General features: G+C 42.9%; 1 protein-coding gene across 2 annotated transcripts in view; it reads right to left on the bottom strand.

Moving 5' to 3' along the window:
* Nucleotides 1-21938, bottom strand: part of TMEM87B (transmembrane protein 87B) — a 43338-nt gene that overhangs the window by 18275 nt on the left and 3125 nt on the right. Inside the window, exons 2-11 of one of the 2 annotated variants that reach the window (XM_074354751.1) lie at nt 21038-21098; nt 17809-17900; nt 15844-15978; nt 14822-14875; nt 13416-13506; nt 12030-12091; nt 11605-11788; nt 8766-8865; nt 5613-5706; nt 537-608 (exon numbers count right to left, since the gene is read on the bottom strand). In XM_074354751.1, coding sequence (XP_074210852.1) covers nt 537-608; nt 5613-5706; nt 8766-8865; nt 11605-11788; nt 12030-12091; nt 13416-13506; nt 14822-14875; nt 15844-15978; nt 17809-17900; nt 21038-21098 — 945 coding nt within the window. Of the gene's footprint in view, nt 1-536; nt 609-3997; nt 4069-5612; nt 5707-8765; nt 8866-11604; nt 11789-12029; nt 12092-13415; nt 13507-14821; nt 14876-15843; nt 15979-17808; nt 17901-21037; nt 21099-21938 lie in introns of both variants that reach the window. The other variant, XM_074354750.1, reaches the window with a different exon arrangement.

Raw genomic sequence — 21938 nt, 5'->3', positions numbered from 1 at the left:
GGAGGCCGTCTTAACCACTTCTGTTTTCCAGGAGCACAGGGCTCAGGGGGAGTGCAAAACTGTCAGGCACGAGAGGCTTCTCCCTGGCTCCTCGGCAGTGCAGCTGGGCTCCGGGCTGGAGCTCTATAAACGGGAGCTGCTTCCTCTGTGCAGCCCGCCCGGCTCTGCTCAGGAACCACACACCAAATGCATGTAACATTGAGTAAAGAACAGAAGTGGCACATTCTGGATTTATGCCTCCTATTTTAAATTTCAAATACTCCACTAATCAAAAACTTCATTTTAGTACTAAGACTACCAAAGCTGCTTTTCAATCTTTCTAAATGACCAGTAAGTTGCAAAAGAAGACCAATTTCTAAAATAACACAATTCAATCAGTTAGGGCTACTGTCAGAATTTATAAAAATGCAAATGGGCTTTATTCAGCAAACGTTATCAAGACCAAATACTTTTAAAGCAGTAAGAAGAGCGCACAGGCCCCATCTCCCTGAAGTGAGGATCACCTTGCACGTGCTGCTGCGGTCGGAAAAGGATATCCACCAGCACAAGCCAGAGTCAAGAAGAGACAGAGGGAGACTGGCCAGAAGCACAAGATCAGAATCATTGGCCTGCAGCAAAACAGCAAAAAAATACAACAAACAAGCGGGAAAAAGAGGGGCGAGGCTATGGCTTTTGCAGTTTTCTGGCTATTTTTTCTATCATCGTAGAACCAAATTTTACAGGAGGGGCCGTATTAGGTTCTGCAGAAGAGAAGGAAGCAGGGCCATTATCCCAGCATTCAGTTCTCTGTGCACGTATTTCTGCTTCTCCTGCGTGTCATTTGTGATCATTTAGGAAACCCACTGCCCTTTTGTACAAAGAAAGCAGACTTTTCATCTCAGGAATGAAAATTACCAAACAGCAATCTGAAAGCAAATGTCAGAAATTCAGGTTGAAGCAGAAATGGATACTAAATTTCCTTTCTCTCCTATGAGACCATGAAACACTAACCAAGAGAATTTTAATTTCTGGATTTCTTCATGACTTTTATCTCAAACATCTTAACTGAAAATATTAATAATTAAGCAAACTAAATCTTTGCTCTTCTTTTCCTCATCTCCCCACCCCAGCCTGCAGTACTGTCCATAAAGGTGGGAAGTTATCCTCATTCAAATCCAGGTGGAATTATAGCTTTTACAGCCACTTTTTTTCTGGAATTTTCTGCCAAGTTGCATTACTGTGTGTTTTTCTCAATGAACTACTTTGTGGATGGTTAAGAACAAGAATTCTTTGAAATATGTATCTGTAAATTACCAGAAAAAAAGATAATCCAGATTTTTAAAACTCACCGTCTACAGGCTCAATTAGTTGAAGAATACACACTGCCTAACTTGTTAAAGGCTCTAAGAATATACAATTTTAGAAATGACAGCTCCAAGCTGAACAGATAAATTAAGCTCATCTTCTTAGTCCACAACAGAAGAGAAGATAAAAGATTAAAGACAGTAATGTTGAGCAATTCTCCTGTCCAGATTCCAGGTACGTTCGAACCACCTGCCCCTTATTCTCAGGGCAGATGAGAGCCCCTGACAAGTGATGAGGCCGTGGCTTCGGCAGAGCAGGCTCTCCAGGGGGGATCAGCACTCAGAGCCGGACCCCTGTTCACGTGCAGAGCTGAGGCCTGTCCTTCACCTCTGAAACAACTGAATGACTTCACATGTTTTTTAGGGGAGAACATAAGAAAATTATACTAGAGCAAGATATTTATATGCCTTGGAAAAAATCACATTTATTTAACTATGATTTTATTCAATAGACTTGGATTCTAAACTGGTAGCTCTCAACAGAAGTAGAATCCAATTTTCAAGCAAGTTTGGTCAGAAACAATTCTTTAAATCAGGTGTTGTCCTTTATGAGACACCCCTCAGACACTAGGGGACAAGTGGACATAATTGAGGAGGCTTTCAAACGCCTCACTGTATGAAAAGCTCCTCGTGTGAGGCTGGTGTGGACAACCTGTGCAGAGGCTTCACAGCTTTCATTAGATTTTCAAAGGCATCTCTGGGGACAGAACCCAAGCAAGGGTAAGATCTACTTTTTTTGAGAATAAAAATAAAAGATTTTTGTGAATAAAAATAAAAGATTTTTGTTTTGTTTTTTAACTTGGAAGCACACTGAGAATTCACAACAGGGAATTTTAGAAATAGGTAGACCAGGCTTAGAAAAATGACCCACAAGGGACTCCGAAAAGCCTATTAACACCACGTTAGCACCCCGGCAGAAAGGGGATGGCTTCCTTGTAGAGAAGGGACACAGGCAAATTTGAATTTGAGGCCCTCTGGCCCTCCCCGTGAGAGACAAAGATGAGAAAATGGAAAGAAACACAGGAAAACAAAAGAACATTTAATGTTAAAAGCTAAAAGACAAGTATCAAAGACAGTAAAAACAAAAAGAACTTTGTGAAAATAAAAGCTACAAGAACGAGTTTCAGGGAAGGCAAAAATGCTGAAGAAACAGACACAAATGATGCTCTGGATCTGTGTATCCCTGCATCCTGCTCTGACCAGGTCATAGTTTCTCCAGACTCCCTGTCATTTCCAGGAATGCATTTCAGAGGGCCCTGCCTTGGAGAAAAAAAACAGTGGATTTCTCCAGACTCAACCTGAGTCACTGAATCAGTGAGGGGGGCGCCACAATGGTCAGCTGACACTGTCGCTAGAACCTCTCCTGCCACAGCATGGCCTCCGACCCAGCACCTCCACTGCCCACGCTCACCTGCTGGCCCGCGGTGACCCTGGAATGAACAAAGCCAGGCAGGTGCACCTCGGGAATTCATCTGTCTGCAGTCGTAGCCACTGCTGACCACCCCTCCAGACCAGAGCTCCCCTGCTCTCCACCCCATGACAGCCTCCTGGTTCTCCCACCTCCCTCCACCTCCCGTGCACCAGGCACCCTCCTGGCTCCTCCCCTCTCGTGGGTCCACATGCTCTTCGTGGGTCCCTCCTGCAGCTGCAACCTTCTCCCACACAAAGACGACTCCCACCTTCATCACCAGCTCTGACTCCTCTTGCCAACCCTGACTTCACAAGAATGCCCTGAGCAGCTCAAATCTCACCCATCATGGTCCCTTCTCCAAGTTTACCTGAGAACTGGCCCTAAGAACTGGCCCCTGCCACTCAAATGAGTCATGACAGCTTCTTGGAGCCTTCTCTCCCTTTCTCCACCCATTTTTAGCAAGTCTAGCACGGGGAGTCTGTCTTCTACTTCCTCTGCCCTATTTCTAACCCTCACCGTCTCTCCTTTGGACCACTGCAAATGACTGTTACCAGACTTCCCATCTCTAGACTCTCCTTTCCAGGTCATTTTTTTAATGCCATCCTCAAGTTCTTTCTAACACAGATTTCATCACGACATTCACCTCTGCAGCTTCAACTCCTCGCTACTTTCTGCCTTCACAAGGAACTCTAAACTCTGAGTGTGTCATTCCGGCCCCACCTTCCATGATTCTCCCACACACGTGACCCACAGGCAAGCTACTCTGGGACATGAGCCACTGTCCCTATATTTTCATGCTTCTGACTATATTTGAAAGTCCCCTCAGTTCTTCCCAGAATGCTTTCCTCCCTCCATTCTTTTCCTAGTAAACCTGTATTTGTCCACCCAATCTCAGTCTAAATGTCACCATCTCCCTGAAGTCTTTCCTGATTTTCACCCCAGAATGAATGCCTCTCTTCCCTGTTTGCATAGCACCTCCCTAAAATGGCAATGACTACTGCTGTGTGGCTCTCAGTTACCAGCTTGTCTCCCCTACCTGACTGCTCAGTGTGTGCACTTACATGTGCTGAACTAACAGAAAAAATAAGGATATTCTTTGTTTAAGGAATTTCACCTTCAACCAAATTCCTATATTGAGGTAACCATAACACATAACTAGGTTTCTTTCTATTATTATTACAAATTAAAAATAACCTGATTTTAATGATACGACAAACTATGTTAGGACACAGTAAAGGATATGAACCATACAAAAATGGAGTCAATAACTGCTAAAACAATGTCACCCAAAACAACAGCTAAATGGTTAGAACCCTGAAAGATAAAAACAGGGGAAAAAACCTGAATGTCCAAGTTTCATTGTATTATAGTAATTATCAACTGATGAAGAAAACGATTCATCTCATTTCATTTTACAAAAGCCACATAAAAGATTTGATTGCCTAATAGACTTGTATTTAAGCACATGGAGATGATATGTTTTGGCAGCAACAAATGTTAATTTGTCATTAATTTGTCCATCAATAATGTAAAATTGCATTACGGGGTGGCAAATCAAACAGATCACGTCCCACCCACCTTGGGTCAGCTGCTTCAATCTCTGCCCCCTCCACACCAAGCCTGCAGCCACAGCCTCTAAAGAAATGGACTCCTTAGCTTCCCCATGCATGTGAAAGGACAGGGAAGAAAGTAAAACGAGGAAAAGGAACTGAGTGGAAGGGTATGAACAAACCATCGATTGGATCCTGACAGGTAATCATATTTAAAACAGTTACATTAAGATGCTGAGTATGTAAACTTTTAAAGAAATACAATGTAATCTATATGGGGCATATTTATCCGTTCTATTTTCTTTCTAAGATTCGTTTCCTGTGAATTATATATATAAATGCAAACCAAAGTTCTTCATTATTATGTAAAGGTAAAAATAAATGTAACTTTCAAGGAGTCAAAGATGAAAAGAGCAGGCGTATCTAACACAGAATATAGGTGGATCAAAGACACCGGAAGAAAAATGAAGCTTTTACCATTAATGGACAAATGTCCTGCTTTGAGGGTCAGATTAAAATATGTGAAGTCAACGTATGTGGCAACATACGGATCATTCACTCTGTGCATGGTTATCTGATTTAAACATCTAATACAGGAGACATTTTGAGTAAAATCAAAAGGTTCTCTGAATCAGCTAAAAATTTAATGAACTTCATAAACACTCAGTCATCAACCATATTATTAAGGAAAACTGAGAGCTAGAAATCTAGGGGTCTTTACAGGTGCAAATATTCGGACTCTTCTCCAGAGTTAATCATCGCTGCAGGCATCGCCAGGGCCACTGTCCCCTTGCACACCACCTTCTCCTGGCTGTTCCAAGAGTGGGGTCTGCTGACTCCTCCAAACACTGAGCCCACCAGGGTCAGAGAAAACTTACAATCACATGAGACCTGGGAGAGCGATGACGAGTCACGTCTGTATGTGTGAAAGGTGGAACTAACTTTCTGTTCATTCACTCGTGTTTAGGCCGAGGGTTAGGGAAGAGACTAATGCGTTCAGAGTGCATAATGATGAAGACAAACGTTCGTTATAAAGAACCACCGCGAACATTTTTAAGATGGAGCTAGCTCCTGGGATGACACCAAGTGATGCCTTCACAACCATACCATTTTAAAAAATGCTCTGCTTAGCCAAAAAAAAAAAAAAAGAGAGAGAGAGAGAAATATTACACAGGGGGAGAAAAAAGCTCAAGTTGAGCCTTTTTCACAAATTTCCTATTTTTAAAAATTCATCTCAGTAGATATAAATGAAAATCACGTTGCACAGCAACAACAAAAAAGGCACTAGTGGAATTATTTAAGTTTTACCCCGATGACTCTCATCACGCCTTCAATGGCCGCGAAGACAAAGTAGAGCAGCCCCAGTCCGACGACCCGGTGCATGACAGTCCCCAAGCGGGGCCTGGAACGAGGAGGAGGTGACAGAAGAAAGAAAAACAAAAAGCAAGGTAAGTACAGCGTACCTGAATACAGTAACTGGCCCCGTTTCCAACACCAGAGAAGCCACTTCCCACTCAAGCCCCCCTCTCCTGCCTCTGAGGCCCGCTGTTTTAGGAAATAGCGTATCTGGGAACACGGCAGAAACAGGCTGAGGAAAAGCGGGCCTCCTTCTCTAGGACGTGAAGCTGTACTGATGCCCAGAAAGCAACATTTTTAAGGCCAGAGGATTTTGCTGCTGAAATCCAAGCCATGCACTGAACATAGCCCAGGTACTGTTTTTTTCTATAGAATGGACACGAAGATTGATGAAACCCAGGAAGGTGAGTGCCAACTTCTAAGTGTCGCTGGTAGAAACAGTCACTTAACTCTGTCGCCAACATTAATTACGAACCATACTGAGATGTGGTTTGTCAGAGGGGACCCACTGATTCTCTGACTCGGGCAGACAAAGAGAAGGATGTCAGGGGCTCGTGTCCCACCACCTTCCTCCCCCTGACACCCCCAGATGGAAGTCCTAACAGGCTCCAGCTTCCATTCATCAAACTGAAAAGAATTAAAACATTTTTGATTCTTTAAAAGTATAAACAAATGAATTGGGAATAGGCAAAGATGATAATTTTTTTCAATTAGTAATTTGAAGACAGAACTGAAATTTCATATTTGCAAATCAGAATTTACCTGCTAACATGTTTTAGTTCAAAACCCCTTCTCAGAGTAATTAGAAGTGGAGGCCGGTTTTGAAAAAAATAATTATGATAGTCATTTTAAAACAAATCTAGATAAAAACTGAACTATTACTCATAGCTCATATTTAAGACTATTTATCTAATTTAGTTCACCTAAATTCTGATTCATTGCACCAGCTTACTGGAACCTCCCGACAGCCAGAACTGTTACTGCGCTCGCTTTACGAGGGTCAAACACAAGCTGATGGTGTGGGGTCATTTAAAAAAGGCTGTGCCCTACACACCAGCCCCGTCTTCCATTCCTTTTACAGCCACCACCCTCCACACCTTGGCACCTGATGTTCACAACTAGAACTGGGAGGTGTCACAACATTCCACAAGAGGGTTTTGTGTTCTGTACACTGTACTGAGGCAAAAAAAAAAAAAAAAAAAAAAAAAAAAATAATAATAATAATAATAACAATAATAATAATTAAAATTTTAAAAAGCACATGAGAGAGAATCATAATACGAGTCCAAGGAAGAGAAGGTTTCCTGGCAGACAGCTCGCTAACTCAGCAGGCTGCAGCTCACATGCACACACACGTGTGCTCCGTGCTGAGGTCCTGAGTGCCCTCTGTGCCACTCACTGCAGCGGGGCCTCGGGTGCAGCAGGACCCAACAGAGCAGCCTCAGTGGAGGGATGGGGCCAAACCTCACCAGGACAGAAGATTAGGGAAGTGGAAGTGGCCAAGTACAGATGACCCAGTGGAAAAGGCTGCTGCACCCACGTGAGGGGAATGAGGGGAAGCAAGTAGAGGGCCATCTGGGTTCAAGGGAGGGTTCTGTTCCTGAAGAAGACAGAAATAACAGCGTGCTGATGGGGATGACCCCACCAAGGAGGGCTGTGACAGAGGAGAGCAGGGTGGACTGCTGGGACAGCTGACAGAGGAGATGCCAGGATCCAGAGCACAAGGCCAGGGCAGGACCTAACCACGCAGGGATAGTCCATGCCTCTTAGGAGGGAGTAAATGTGTGGTCCAGAGATGGGGAGAATGACACAGATCGGATGGCAGGAACGTGTCAGAACTCCCTTCTGATGGCTTCTACTTCCTCAGAGAGAAAAGAGCCAAGATCAGCTGAGATGGATGAGGGCAGGGAGTTGTGAGGAGAGAGAAGGGGTACATGGTGCAGAATGGGAGAGTGAGAAGCCAAACTGGAGCTGGCTGGATCTGCCAGCAGCACTAAGGGTGCACTTGAAGTTCAGGGTTGTGAAATGACATGAGCTGGGCAGCGGGGCCGGGTGTTCCTCTCAGGCTGATGCTGCTGCCCCGGGCTGAGCCTGCACAGATGGAAGGCGGCCCAAGGGACGCTGACAAAGGCCTCAGGAGTGGCAGGGGTGTTCAGTCCCCTGCTGGACTGAGGAAGGCGGCGGGATCAACAGGCCAGAGGTCACAGCAGGGACGAAGAGTGACTGCAGCTGACACGTTAGAGAAGGTAAACAGGAAGCAGAGGAGGGACGGTTGGAAAGTGGACTGCTGAAATCTGCCACACGAAGGTGCTGTTAGACACAATAATGAATAAATAATAATCAAGTCTAGAGAATGGCCTTGGGACTCGGGAGCTGAGGGGTGACAGGTAAGGGCAGCAGAGGGGAGGCAGTGAGATCCGGTTACTTAAAGGATCCTCACATGGACACTGAAATCACAGGGAATCCTGCCGGATGAGTGCTGAGGAGGAGAAAGACAGGGACGCAAGGGCTGGGAGACGCCAGGGAGAAGACGTAGCTGTGATCTTGTCTGAAGGCTCGAGCTTCTGGGAACCAGAAGGTCTTAGGGAAAAAGAAAAACAATGGTCTGAAAAAGGCAATGAGGGTGCAGAGGACAGGCTCGTCCGTGTTCACGCCCAGTGACTCACGGGTAAGAGAGAAAAGAGCTGCTGGAGAGGGTCCCGGAGAAGCGGGTGCTCGGGGGGCAGCCAGGTTTCAGTCAGGAAATTCCGCTGCCCTGGTGTTTGATCAGAGTGCTTACGGTATCTCAGACACAATCACATCACATAGCTATGCTGTCTAGGAAATGGAAAGTGGTCTGAACTTCAAGAATCATTTAAAATTTTCCATTATCCTTAAAGTTGGTTATTCATCTAACTATAAAAAGTTACTGGAATTCAAACTCAGGATCTTTATTTGAGGAAAGTATGAAACAGCCAGTGTATGGAGATCCTTTAGAATCAGAAACACATCCTTGCAGACGCTTCCCTGTGGGGTCTGCTGTGACCCTGAGAGGTGCCCAGTTTCACAGATGCACGCGGAGGGGATCACAAGACTGGAGACTGTTCTCCAGGTCCCGGTACTTACTTCACGATGCCGTAACCCAAGCTCACGATGATCACGAGGAGGCGAGCCAGCGTCCTCTTAACTGCAGATATCAACTCCGCGAACATCAGCAAATCTTGGGCTGAGGGGGAGAAGGAAAACCCATTCACTCTGGGGGCCTCTGGAGGCCGGCCGCCTCCAGTCTAAACGTGTGCTGTGTACAGCGACATTCTGACCTCAGACGAATTGGCCACGCTTAACTTCAAAGTCAGCTCATCCGAGTGCTGCCTGAAACCTCAGTGAAGGGGATTCACCACCTCCTGAAAACTCCCTCCATGTCTGATCGACTGATGGGTACAGCTATCTCACGTGCACCAGAAATCTGTCTCCCTGAGCCCCTCTGTTCTTATTCTCCCCCTTGGGCTACCCTTTTCCTGTCCTCTAAATACCTGAAAACCACCACATCCTCAAGAGTTCCCTTTTCTCCAGGCTGCCGTCTTCATTTATTATTCGCTTGTGGCTGTCACAGTAAGAGACACCAGGATCCCTGCCCTCGTGAGGCTTGTACTCTGGCTGGACAAGCAAACAGAACTCAGCACGGCAGGTGCAGAGATAACACAGCATCTCCCAGGACCGGGAGGAAAGCAGCCCAATCCACGTGGCAGGAGAGCAAACGGGCCCAGAGAAGGTTCTCAGAGGAAGTGACGTCTACACCGGGGTTTGAAGGCCGAGTGGGAGTTAGCTATTTGGGGGGGGGGGTGGAGGGGGGAAGAGGCACACGCAGAGGCAAGGAGGAGAAAAGAGGAAAGTAAAACACGTTGCAGGAAGTGAAATCCTGGCATGGCTGCAGCAGAGCGTGTAACGAGGGGTCTCAAGAAAGGAGCTGGGACAGAGGCAGGGCCCCATCACCCAGGGGTTTAGGCCGGGCCAGGAGTCTAGGCTTGATGCTAAGAGCCGTGGGAAGTCTGTGATAGTAAACAAGGGGGTCAAAAGGGAACTGGTAAACTACGGCCCGCAGGCCAAATCTGGCCCTATATCTGTTTTGTAAATAAGGTTTTATTGGGACTCGGCCATGCCCATGTGTTGTCTGTGGCTGCTTGCATGCTACAAGGGCAGAAGAATTATCAAGAATGCTCTACTTAGCGGCTTGGACAAGAACTAGACTGCAGGAGTGAAAACTGGTCAGCAGGCTATTTGAGAAGTCCAGGCAAGAGATGATGAGTGTGCTGGCAGGGAAGACAGCAAGAAGCAGAGAGACACCCAGGAACCAGCTGTGACCGCACCTAGTCAGTCGTGTTTCAGGTCCCATTTCTCCACCTTCTCCGCAAGAAATCTCAAGAGACCCTGAGGAAGTCCAAATACGCTAAGTTCATGACATTCCCTAACCGAACCCAGGAGCACAGAACAAAGAAGTCAGTTGACATGGCTTATTCTTAACCTACCCTCGTTGGGGCCTGCCGATCACCACTTCCCATCCCTGCTGTGGTTCTTCTAAATTCTATCCTCCCAGGACTGATGGCAAGCAAGACAGCCTGGGTGACAGAATTCACACTTGGGAAATGAGAAACGGCACCGGCCCAGGCCCAGGCCCAGTCTGCCGGCACCCCTCCTTTTCCAGAGGAGTCTGGGGTTCCTCCCCCCAGATGGTGTCATCTCACAGGGCTTGAAGTCCCCGAGGACGGCAGGTGATCTCTCCTCTCTGCATGGGTCTCAGGCTTTTGCTGCCCCTCACCCGAGTTCACGGCACCCGTCACCCTCTCTAGACAAGAGGACCACCACTGGCAGCAAAGGAGCCGACCAGCCTTCTCTGACATTCAAGGACGCTTTAGCCCCCAGGCAGGGGCAGCAGCTCTGTGCTTCCTTCCATGGCTGGCTGAGGGCACACACACATCACTACCACTTCTTAGAGAGCAATCGTGCCTCTAGCATGCCTCCCTGGATGCTTCTCCCTTCTTCATTCTTCTGTACATGTCCTTTTAAACTTTTTATTTGGGGAAACTACAAACACTCCCCAACAGAGAGAAAGTGATACAATGAACTCCCACGTACCCATCACTCAGCTTCCTCAGTTATCAACATGATGCCAAATCTGTTTCATCTGTATTCCAACTCAGCTTTTTTCCCTGGAGTATTTTAAAATAAAGAGCAGGCACAACCACACCATCTGAAAGCCTGTACCACGATCACCTGTCACTGACCGCTCAGAAGCACGTTCCTGACGCCTTCTACCCTTTTGAGTGATCTCCCTTTTCGAAGGAATTGCCGTTCCTTTACTTCTCTGGCCCTTTTGGACTCTGTCTGTCGAAGTCTGGGGCACACATCTGAGGATGTCCAACGGTACGCCCTCCCCGCATCCCATGTTCCACTGTGTAAACTGCGATGGTGCCTCTGTTGGTCATGAAGTTCTCTGCAAGAAGCCTGCAGACACCATCCATCCTGACACCTCTGATTTTATTCCCTGTGGCCAAATTTTCTTTTCTTTTTTATAGAGAAAAGGAGAAGAAAGAGGATGGAGGGGCAGGGCGGGGATGGAGAAATAAATTAAAAGGATTGGCAGCACCTAACGTCCCCAGTCCAGAACTTTGTGTTGTTTAAAGCCAATCGCCAGTAGCTGAACCTTCGGGAACGGGAACTTTCTTCTCCCCAGGAGGAGAGTGAGGGAAAGTCAGCAAGGAGGAAGAGAAAATGAAGACAACATACATGCCAGCCTACATCACAGTCCTACTCCGACATTCTCCTCTTGGCTTCTCTCCTCTTCATCTCCAATATGGTTGTTCCCAGACCACTGTAGGAAGGGGTGGGGTGGGGTCCCACAGCTCTGCTCACAAATGCTCTGAGGCCCGTGGGTCACACCACACTTATAGACACAGTCACTACTTACTTGATAGCCCAGTGCTGTTGATGTTTTGGTATTCAGCATAAAAAACTGCCTTTTCAAGCATTCCCAGGAAAATGACAGCTGCAATCCAGAACTGGATTCTTAATATATCTTTCCAGTAACAGGCAGACCACAGCAGCCAGAGGACACCATATAAAATATACACGATGCACATCACCATGTAGAACTGTGGGGAGAGAAGCAATTTTAATCAGTAACGCCTTCTGATCATTTGGAAAGTGACATTTCTACATTCAGTTTTGTAATCTTTTATTTTCCAGTCACCGTGGAACCAGAAATGGGGGGTACGTCAAAACGTTAGTTACTAAGGAATTACCACCACTGAGCTCTTAAAATTTTTTAACTTTCCAATTAGAATATAAAATTCATTTTTTAAAAAAAGGAACAAAATGATGAGAGATACTCACAATCATTAGAGGCCAATCCGATGCAGAGATATATCCATGAGGCCCCATCATAGAAAGAGAAACTAGCGAAAAGTAGGGTGGGGGCAAAGAAACGAAGGAGTTAGATGAACAATTAGTTCTTCTTAAGTTTTTAAACATAAGCACATCTTAAGGCTCCAAGAATCCAAACCTAGTTAACAATGGATGAATTTCCCCCTAGCGCACACGAAGTACTGGATGATTACCCGTTGTGGGATTATGTAACCTAACAAGACGCCTTTACTTGTATACATGCTGTTGTAAAACGTGGGCCAAATCGGATCTTAGGCAGCCAGCAAAGTAGCCCTGGCCTTAGACTGGCCCTTGCTGAGTCACTGAGCTCGCGGAGGACTTTGTCTTGCTTCATGTAACTTGGATACATTTCTGCACTCCAGGATCTAGTTTGGTTTGTGGTCCGACAGAGCAGGAATAAGGAGTGGCAAAATGGCACCGGGTCCGGCCCCTGTTTGGCATGGCCTGGCCCGGGATGGCACCTCCGGGAGGAAGCCCTGCTTCACACTCCCCCAGAGCAGCCAGCTCCACCAGCTTCCCGCGGGGAAGCCCAGCTCAGTGCCTCCTCTGCAGCCACGCCTGACTCGCCCCATTGCTTCCTCCAGCCCCACCGGACTGGGTGCCCCTCAGGGACAGAGCCTGGCTTCAGTCACTCTGTGTCCCCCATCTGCAAATCCCCAGGATCCTCAAATGCTGTTTGGCCACTGTCAGCCCAGCAGACGCCCACCCTAGAAGACAACAGCCAAGGCAATTCTCAGACATGTAAAAGCGCTCACTCCCTTGAAAACTGCGTAGTGCGAGCGCGGGCTCACCCGCGTGCTGGGACCCACAGCCTAATGAAGCAAAGAGAGTCTGCCTCCGGGCAGGCGGAGAGCTCACAGACCACAGAAGCCACGCTTGCCAGCAACACGACTTTACTCTCAGGCTACAAATAGATGTTTATTTTTAAAAAAAAAATGTTTTTTTAAAGAACAAAAATTTTAAGCCCCTGATAATGGCCATTTTCAATAAACAGAATATGATCTCCTTCAAATACAATTAAGGTGATGCCTACCTATTTCTGTGTTAAAAAAAATTTGTTTTTAATCTAGAAGGATGAAGAATTATATATCCCTCTCTGAAGTTAGACATTTAAAGAATTTAACTTAAATTACTTTCAAATTTCTATTCCATTAAAAAAAATTAGAGTTAAGATAAGCATAAAGTTTTAAGTGCCCCAAACATATTCATTTTCGTGATTACCAGAAATTCATTTTTGAATGATGTGTCTTAACAGAGAATACAGATTTGGGTCAATGACGAAAATACAGAATATAGTAAAAGCGGACAATAAACATGCATGCAGTTGAACTATACCATTCAAATTCCAGTCTGCATCTGTTTTTTCTGTCTTAATTGAAACAATAAAGATATGAAACCCATCTCTCTGTGTTTTGGCTATAACATCCTGAAACAGAAAAAAAAATCCTTTGTTATTTTTAAAGATTGCTATGTAAGACACAGATAAAACAGTTATTCACCACATTCTAAAACAACTTTTAAGAATTGAATTGGGGTACTTAAAATACATACACACACACACACACACACACACAGACAAAAGGAGTGGTGGGCTGTGGGAGGACAGTGGGCAGTGAAAGGATTTCTTTAATTTTTTTTTTTTTAATCACCATCCTCCCAAACCCAAAGGGATGTAGGTGGAAAAAAGCCTTTTCCATCCTCCAGTGTTTTCTTTGTTTTGTTTATTTGTTTGGGGAGGCAATTAGGTTTATTTATGTCTTTTTAATGGAGGTACTGTGGATGGAACCCAGAACCTCACGCATACTAGGCATGCAGTCTACCACTGAGCGATACCCTCCCCCCGGAATGTTTTCTACTTTTTATATTTCTACAGGTTTCCCCCTAATGTGACCATTCAAATGGTTTTTCTAATATTACTCTTCCCATGTTTTATCCTCATGTCATCAAGCATTCAGTTTTTGAATTTTTTTTAATTGAATGGGGGAGAAAGATATCAGATAACATTGTTAGAAATGACTCAGATTCAATATGCAGGCTAAATTGTTTAAATTCCTTAAGGCACTATGTTAACGGCAATCCCACTGAGGGCTGATACTGCCCACTGGAATGCCAATGAACCCTCCCGTGCCTCCACGTAATGGGGCCGGACTCTTGACGTTATTCCTTCTTGAGTATTTTCTATCCTTCCCTCCACATCCTGCTCCTCCACCTGAGACAGAGTTTGTGCAAAGCAAAAAGTTGCTCTTGTCTCTGCAAAGTGAATGCCTTTCCGCTACCAGGCTACTCTGTCAGATGCTGAAGGAAACAAGAAACGGGGAGAGTCACCGTATAAAAGCAAACATCAAGCTCCCCCAAATCTGCTTTCGGTCCCTACACACCACTCCTTGGAACCTTCTCAGCCTCTTAGTCTTCTGATTTTCAGTAATTCCCCAAAATACCTAATCTCCATCTCCCCTCATGCTGCATCAAGGTTTCTGTTCCTTAACGTTGATGCATACTGGCCCATGGCTTTCAAAAGTGGAATTCTATTTTTTAAAGAAAGACTCATAGAAGTTAACCTTAAATCACAACTTCAAAGAGACTTTTAAACAAAGACAGAGACAAGTATGTATGTTTTAAACAATGCTTCTTTTTCTTTCCTAATTCTACTAACCCTCCTTTATATCACTCTCCATCAGCAGATTCTTCTGTCTTACTACAACTTGTATATATTTTATTTAAAGACAAATAAAAAGACTTACCGTTGACCCTTCCCGGCTTGAAACATTTCTGGTATTTGTTATTAGTTCTTTATTCTGGAAAAAAAGAATAGAGTAATTCCATTTTATATTGCTGCATTTCCATAAGAAAAAGATAGTTTAAAGATCAAGAAAATAAACGTGTTATGAGAAAAGTAAAGATCTGAAAGCTGAACACCAGAGAACAAACTTCATTGCAGCCCAAACATGACAAAATCCTAGTTTTGAAAAATTACTTCCTTAATTACAGCAGTGATTACCACTGGAGGGGAGGGAACTGCGAACTCAAAGAGGGCTTGAGGTGCTCAAATGCACTGTACTCGATCTGGGTCTACACGGGTGGGTTCAGAGTGTGAAAATTCATCAAACTCTATGCTTCTGATACACACATTTTACTGTAGGTTTATTACACCTCAACAAAATTTTTTACACAACCTTTTAAAAATGTTTATTAAAGACATTTTCATTTTAGAATGTACAGAAAACAAAAAATAAGTTAAAATGACCTGCAGCCTCACTGCCCAAGGATGACTGCTGTTAACATTTTGGAATCTAGTCTTCTAGGCTAGGAGAACAAAAGTGTAAAAAAGGAGGGTGCTCAAGCATGTTAAGTGCTGGTAGGTCCAGGATGCTGACAGAGCTTCAGTAAGAGGAACAGACCCCGAGATCTAACAGCATTGACGGCCTGTGACCTTGACTACAGCTGCTTTGAGGGAATTGTGGGGGCAAAGGTTCGACTCAGGTGGGCAGAAGAGAGGTGAGAGATGGCGTGACAGCAGACCATAGAAGGATGGTAAAAGGATCCCCTCTCAAGGAGGCTGCTGCAAAGAGGTGTAAAGAAAAGGAACAATGGTGCCGACATCTTTCTTATGATGACTGCAACACACACAGAAGAACTGATGTTAAAAATCAACAAATTAAGCACCTTCCTTTATCAAAATACTGATAAAACATAATTAAACTTGATACTTCTATCCACTGGAGAAAAATAAATTCTATTTCAACATGGCGAGACGAGTACTCACATTCAATGAGGGAAACACCTGTAAGTCGCTGTTGCAATCTAGGTTTTCAGTTTTTGTTGTCCAACATTCTGTGTTCTTGAAATAATGACCACAAAAGTCTTCATCAGCATTAAGTTTATGTTTTTGTGACAGCTCCTACCCAAGGTAAAATTATTTGTTATCATTTATTTCTACTTAATATCTAAATAATAACAAAAATTTATTTCAGTTTGGGACACTTGGAAACATGTGGTAGAACAAAATACAGAAAGGAAAAAAGCTTTGAACATAATTTTAAGTACAGCTGAGGTAATCATTAATATTTTAGCCATTTCAATGTGCTCAGATACAGTAACACATAATATAAGCATTCTCTTGCAGTAAGAAAAATGATTAAGATGTTACTATGAGGAAATGGTAAACAGAGAAATAAAAAATATTTTGTCCTAGGACTGCTTCCATTTTATCCCACATATAAAAGATTTTACAGAGAAAGAAAGCAGCATTTAACTCAAGGAAAGATAAATCAAACACTTAGTAACATAAAGCAAAGGAGGCAAACCCAGCTGGTACAGGGAAGACACTCATTCACATCAACTAACAGTGAGGTTCTTGGCTCCTAGATGGATGATTAAAACCATGCTTCTAATAGCAGCTCCTAGTCATCAAGGAAAGGTTAAGAGGCTTCCACTGGCCAAATATGGGACAATTTATGCAAAATACATAGAAAAAGGAAGACTATCATCACACAACAAAGTAAAAATCAATGACTCCATATTGATAATTGATTGACTGATTGACAGATAAGACAGGGAAGAAGAGAGCCCTCATCCTCACAGCAGAATGCTAATAAATGTATACGAAAACACGGAATTAGGAAATCACCATTTAACAATCATAGAAATAACTCATTAGGCAAGAAATCAAAGAATGTTAAAACAAGGACTGATGATAAAACAGGACATTTCCATACAAATATAAACGCATTTCTTCACAAATTATTGTTCATAATAACAAAGAGAAAAGTAGTAACTTCACAGTGGAGAAACCTGGCAGAAATTTCCTTAACCAACTGATCAAAGTGAACATCACCAAAAATGGAACAAAACGGTATTTTCTGGTATGCCTGCCAAAAATGTAACCTGAATTTAGTTCTGAGGAAATGTGAGAAATACTCAAATTGAGGTATATTTTGTAAAAATAAATGGCTTGTACACTTCAAACATACCAATGTTGTATCGCAAGCCATCCCCTACCCACCCCCACCTCCAAAAAAAAAAACAAAAAACCTGCAGAAATGCAATGTGATCCTGGATTGGATCTGGTTCCAGAAAAAGAAAAGGGGGAATAAAAGCTGCTAAAAGGGATGTTGTTGGGACACTGGTAAAACGTGCATAAGGTCTGTGTATTAGATAACAGTATTGTTACCCATGTTAAATTTCCTGACTCTGACAACTGTGCTGTGTAATCCAGGTGAGGAGCTTCGTTCTCAGGAAATGCACACGGAGCCGAGCCCAGCCTGTTTCCTCCTCTCACACTCCCCCTCTTCTTTGCCCCGATGTCTCCCTTCCCCTCCTCACCTCTTTCTCAAACCTACTTAAACTCACTAAATCTACTCCTGCTGACTCAAGTCCTAGGTGCCCTATTACTAATTTTTTGAAGGAAGTGAAACTTCTGCATTTCTTAAATGAAGTTGATTCTTATTTGTGTGTGACCCACAGTCCCTTTATCGATGGTTCCTACAAGTCTGATTTAAACGTTTACGAACATTTTTCATAAGATGCAAGTAAACGAAAAGATCTGTATTCTCAGAAAGCACATACTTTGATACAATTAAAGCATTTATCGTCTTAAGTCCCAAAATAAATCTGTGGCACTTCTAAAACCACAATCTCTATTTCTAGCCTCCTCACTTGGTAAGCTAATAGATCTTATAATTTTTCCTTCATAGCATTACATACATAAAAAAAAACCGGTTTTACTTACTTCTAGCTCAGGATATTCATTGTGACAGGTATGGTACTTCAAATACCACTCTATGGTAAACTTCACAGGCCCGGAACAGCTGAATGACTTAACTATTTAGAAAAAGAAAGTCTCATTTAAATGAAATATATATATATATATATATATATATATATATATATATATATATATATATATATATATATATACACACACACACTCCAATATAAACTTAAGGTTTCAAGAACGTAGTTTAAAATAGGCTACTTTAATGAAACAACAAGGAAAATATTACCTAATTCCCCCCAAAAGTCAATGCAAAATGAGACAGATAAATTCATTAAATTAAATGATTACAGTTAACCAAAAATTGCTGTACCACTGTTCATTTCATCTATATGTTAAGTCCAGTATTGGTTCTAGAGTTTCCACTAGCCAGAGCAGGGAGGTCTCATTAAACACACCAAGCAGGAGAGACACAGAAAAGTCACATCCTATCAGTGGTGCTAAGTTAGTTCTAGAGTAAAGGCTACTCCCCATCCATCCTAAAAGAAATTAAAAACAAAATTGGACAAGATCAAACAGACCCAAAAGAAACTTAACTATCTGCCAGAACAAAGCTGTTAAAGGAATACAACATCATAGTACTCAAGAATGTAGAATTCATGATATCCATCATCCAAACAAAAACACCAGGTATATAAAGCAGGAAAATTTGACTCATAACATGATACGAATCAGTCAATTTGACAAAGATGATGGAAATGACAAAGATGAGAGAATTAGCAGACAAGAATGTGAAAACAAACAAACAAAAGGAATGCGAAAACAACTATTAAATACTGATTGTGAAGCACAGAGAGGAAAGAGACTGAAAAAAAAAATTAACAGGGCCTCAGTGACCCGTGAGACAGTTATCAAGCAGTCTAACATATGTGTAAATGAGCCTCAGCAGGGGAGAGGAGGGGTGAAGAGAGACTGTCTCAGTCCAAGATCCAGGTAAGAGCTGAGATTGTTTTCAGTGTGGATACCCCGCTGTTCTAGCATCATTTGTTGAGAAGACTATCCTTTCTCTAATGAACTACCTTGGCACCTTTGTTGAAAATCAATTGACCTTATGTATGTGGCTTTATTTCTGGGTCCTCTAGTCTGTTTCACTGTTCTATGTGTCTGTCCTTATGACAGTCCCACACTGTTAGGATTACTGTAGTTTCTTGTTGAGTTAAAAAATCAGATAGTGAAAGCCCTCTAACTTTGTCCTTTTTAAAATTTCTTTTGGCTATTCTAGGTCCTCTGTAGTTACTTATAAGTTTTAGAAACAGTTAGTCAATTTCTATGTAAGTTTGCTTGGATTTTGATTGGGATGAACTGAATTTATATATCAGTCTAGGAAGAACTGACAGTATAATGTTAATCTATAGATTTTTCAGATGTCCTTTATCAGGTTGAGGAAGTTTCCTTCTATTTCTAGTTTTCTAAGTTTTCATCATGAATGGGTGTTGAGTTTTTTCAAAGGATTTTTGGATCTATTGAGATGGTTATTTGGTATATTTCTTTTATTCTGTTAATATGATGAACTACACCGAGAGATTTTCAACAGTGGCTCCACATGACTGCATCCTGAATGGGGCAGCTAAGAGGGATCACCTAAGGGAAAGCCAGACAACTGATCCACCAAACAGCATGGACACATACCCCAGGGACCAAGGCTTAACTTTGCAGGCACTGAAATTTGGCTCTGTGAGAACACAGAGACTCAGTCACTCCTTTACCACACCACGGATGTAGACCTATAAACTAGAATGCCCAGTTACTCACTTAAAATAAACAATAACTGTAAAGTTAAAGTATAATGATCAACTAACTCTCTCTTCCGCATGCCCTCCTGGATGCCCGTGTGATGAGGAGGCTGCTTGGTGAGTGTGGCAGCAGGACAACAAGGCTCCGCCGGGGACTGCATCCACCCCCGCCAGCCACATGTTAGAGCCGCAGCCACAGGTCAAGAAAGACCTCTTCTCCCATCAACACTGGGAGACTGCCAGCTTTTACCTGACTAAACCCTCATTTTTTAATTCTTTGGCTCCTAACTCCCTTCTGCTGCCTCATTCTTTCTTTCTTTAGATATGTTATTACCGCTGTCTTGATTGTGGTCTCCTTTTAGGCTGATCTCAGACATTACACATTAACTTTTAAAAAATCAAATTCTGTCCTTCATCGGTCCATATAACTTCTTTCCCCCCACGTAAATTTACTTTTGGTCTGCACTAGTGTTTTAAATTTTATTTGTTTAGACATTGAGACATCAATTTATTAAAGCAATTAGATGCCCAATTGCTTTCCTCACCCACCATGGGCTTCAATTTCCTCTTACCAGGCTCTTATCACCACTGATGATCTATGATATCACTGAGCTGCTTTGAACCGCCTCTGCTTTCTAGCTGATGGCCGGCCTACCTCAGTCAGCAAAGACCACACATGATCAGAGGATGGTGTGGGAGGGAAAAGGGACCATGGCTGTGGATCCCACGAAGCCAATTTGCTCTACTGGACAAAAAACTATTCCTTATTCCAAAACTTTAACCCTGGCAACCAACTTACCTACTCAAGTTACTAGAAACACTAAGAGGAGTTCGAGCACAGTAAATGATCCAATGTAAACCCATTAAAAATACTGAAAACCTCCAGATCTATGACTTGGCAGCCCTGACACATCAGAATTTATACAGACAACACAGTCTCTAGCAAATATTTTCACTTTCATAAGACCTAAAATCCTAATTAAATTGTTAGCGTCTAGGAATTTTTATTTCATACTATGATCATGTGTATTTTTAGAAAAATTTCAGGGGTACCAAGGTTTCATCACAATCATGGCATTTGACATATTAATAAAAGGAATTTATTCAGAATCAAATTCCACAGAAGTCAAATACTTTTTCCTGAGAACTACTTTATTAGACTTTAACTATAATTTTTAAAGAATGATTCATATTACATTTTCTAAGACAGGATCCTGAGAAGGATCAGAAAAATCCCTTCTTGAAAATGACCAAGACTTGATGGGAACAAAAGAAACACTTAAAGAATGTCAGAACCACTTAAAAACAAAACATTTGCCTAGTTTACAATATAAAATATTATGTTATATTAGTTTGTAAAGTTAATGTATTAGTTTATAATATATTATATTACATATTACTCATTTACAATTTATTGTTATTTTAGTATTATACTAGTTTATTACACTTACCAGAAAACTTGATTTCCGTGGAGTTAAACATAGTTTTCCTAAATATCAAAGGTCCTGATTTCTAAAATGAAAAACAAAGAATTATAGAAAGATTCTGTCAAAAAATTTCTCTCTACTGTTTAAGAGTACAGTTTTATTGTGGAAAATATATTGTTCTAATCTTTTCACTCCTCCCTATGACCAGAGTGATTAGTTTTCAAATGTAAATCTGATCACATCACTAACTGGCGTAAAGCCTTGTTCCTCATGTCTACTCCCTGCAGTGGCCGTGAGGCGCCAGGGGCCAGGGGCCAGCAGTGCACAGGAGGTAGGGGCTGCTCGGATAGAGGACCTGTCTGTGCACCTGCAGTTGCTCTCCTGGTATCAACATAAATACACTTTGTGGGTTTTTTTTTCCCTCCTTAACGTTGGCACTCGGGGGTTGAACCCTGGCCCTCGTGCTCGCCGAGCACGCGCTCTACCGCTCAGCCACACCCCTCCACCACAACATAAAGCCACTTTGGTTAAAACAACCAGCCCTCTGCCCATGTCGTTATGGCTTATCACTCAGTCCTTACAACAGACCAGTTCCCATTGCGGCTCACCCTGCATAACCAAGGCCTGTCCACCTCTCTCGAGCCCTTATCTCAGTTCCTCAAAAACACGATACTCCTTCCTGCCCGCAGAACCTCAGAGGTCAAGCTGGAAACTTACTTAAAAACCCTTCCCTATTGCTCTTTCTTCATCTAGTTATTTCTGTCTTACCCCTGAAAGCCCCGTTCAAAAGCCCCTACATTTGTTACTTATTTAATGTCTACCCTCACCAAAAATAAAAATCCTGTGAGATTTTTACTAAATGAACAAATGTTTAGGATTGAAAGAAAAACAGATAGGACAAGCAGCTCTTTATCACCTCTTCCCT

This window comes from Camelus bactrianus, chromosome 28, assembly GCF_048773025.1.
Source record: "Camelus bactrianus isolate YW-2024 breed Bactrian camel chromosome 28, ASM4877302v1, whole genome shotgun sequence".
Classification (NCBI taxonomy): Eukaryota; Metazoa; Chordata; class Mammalia; order Artiodactyla; family Camelidae; genus Camelus; species Camelus bactrianus.
The sequence above is the reverse complement of the archived record's forward strand: the minus strand, read 5'-3'. Positions and strand labels throughout refer to the sequence as shown.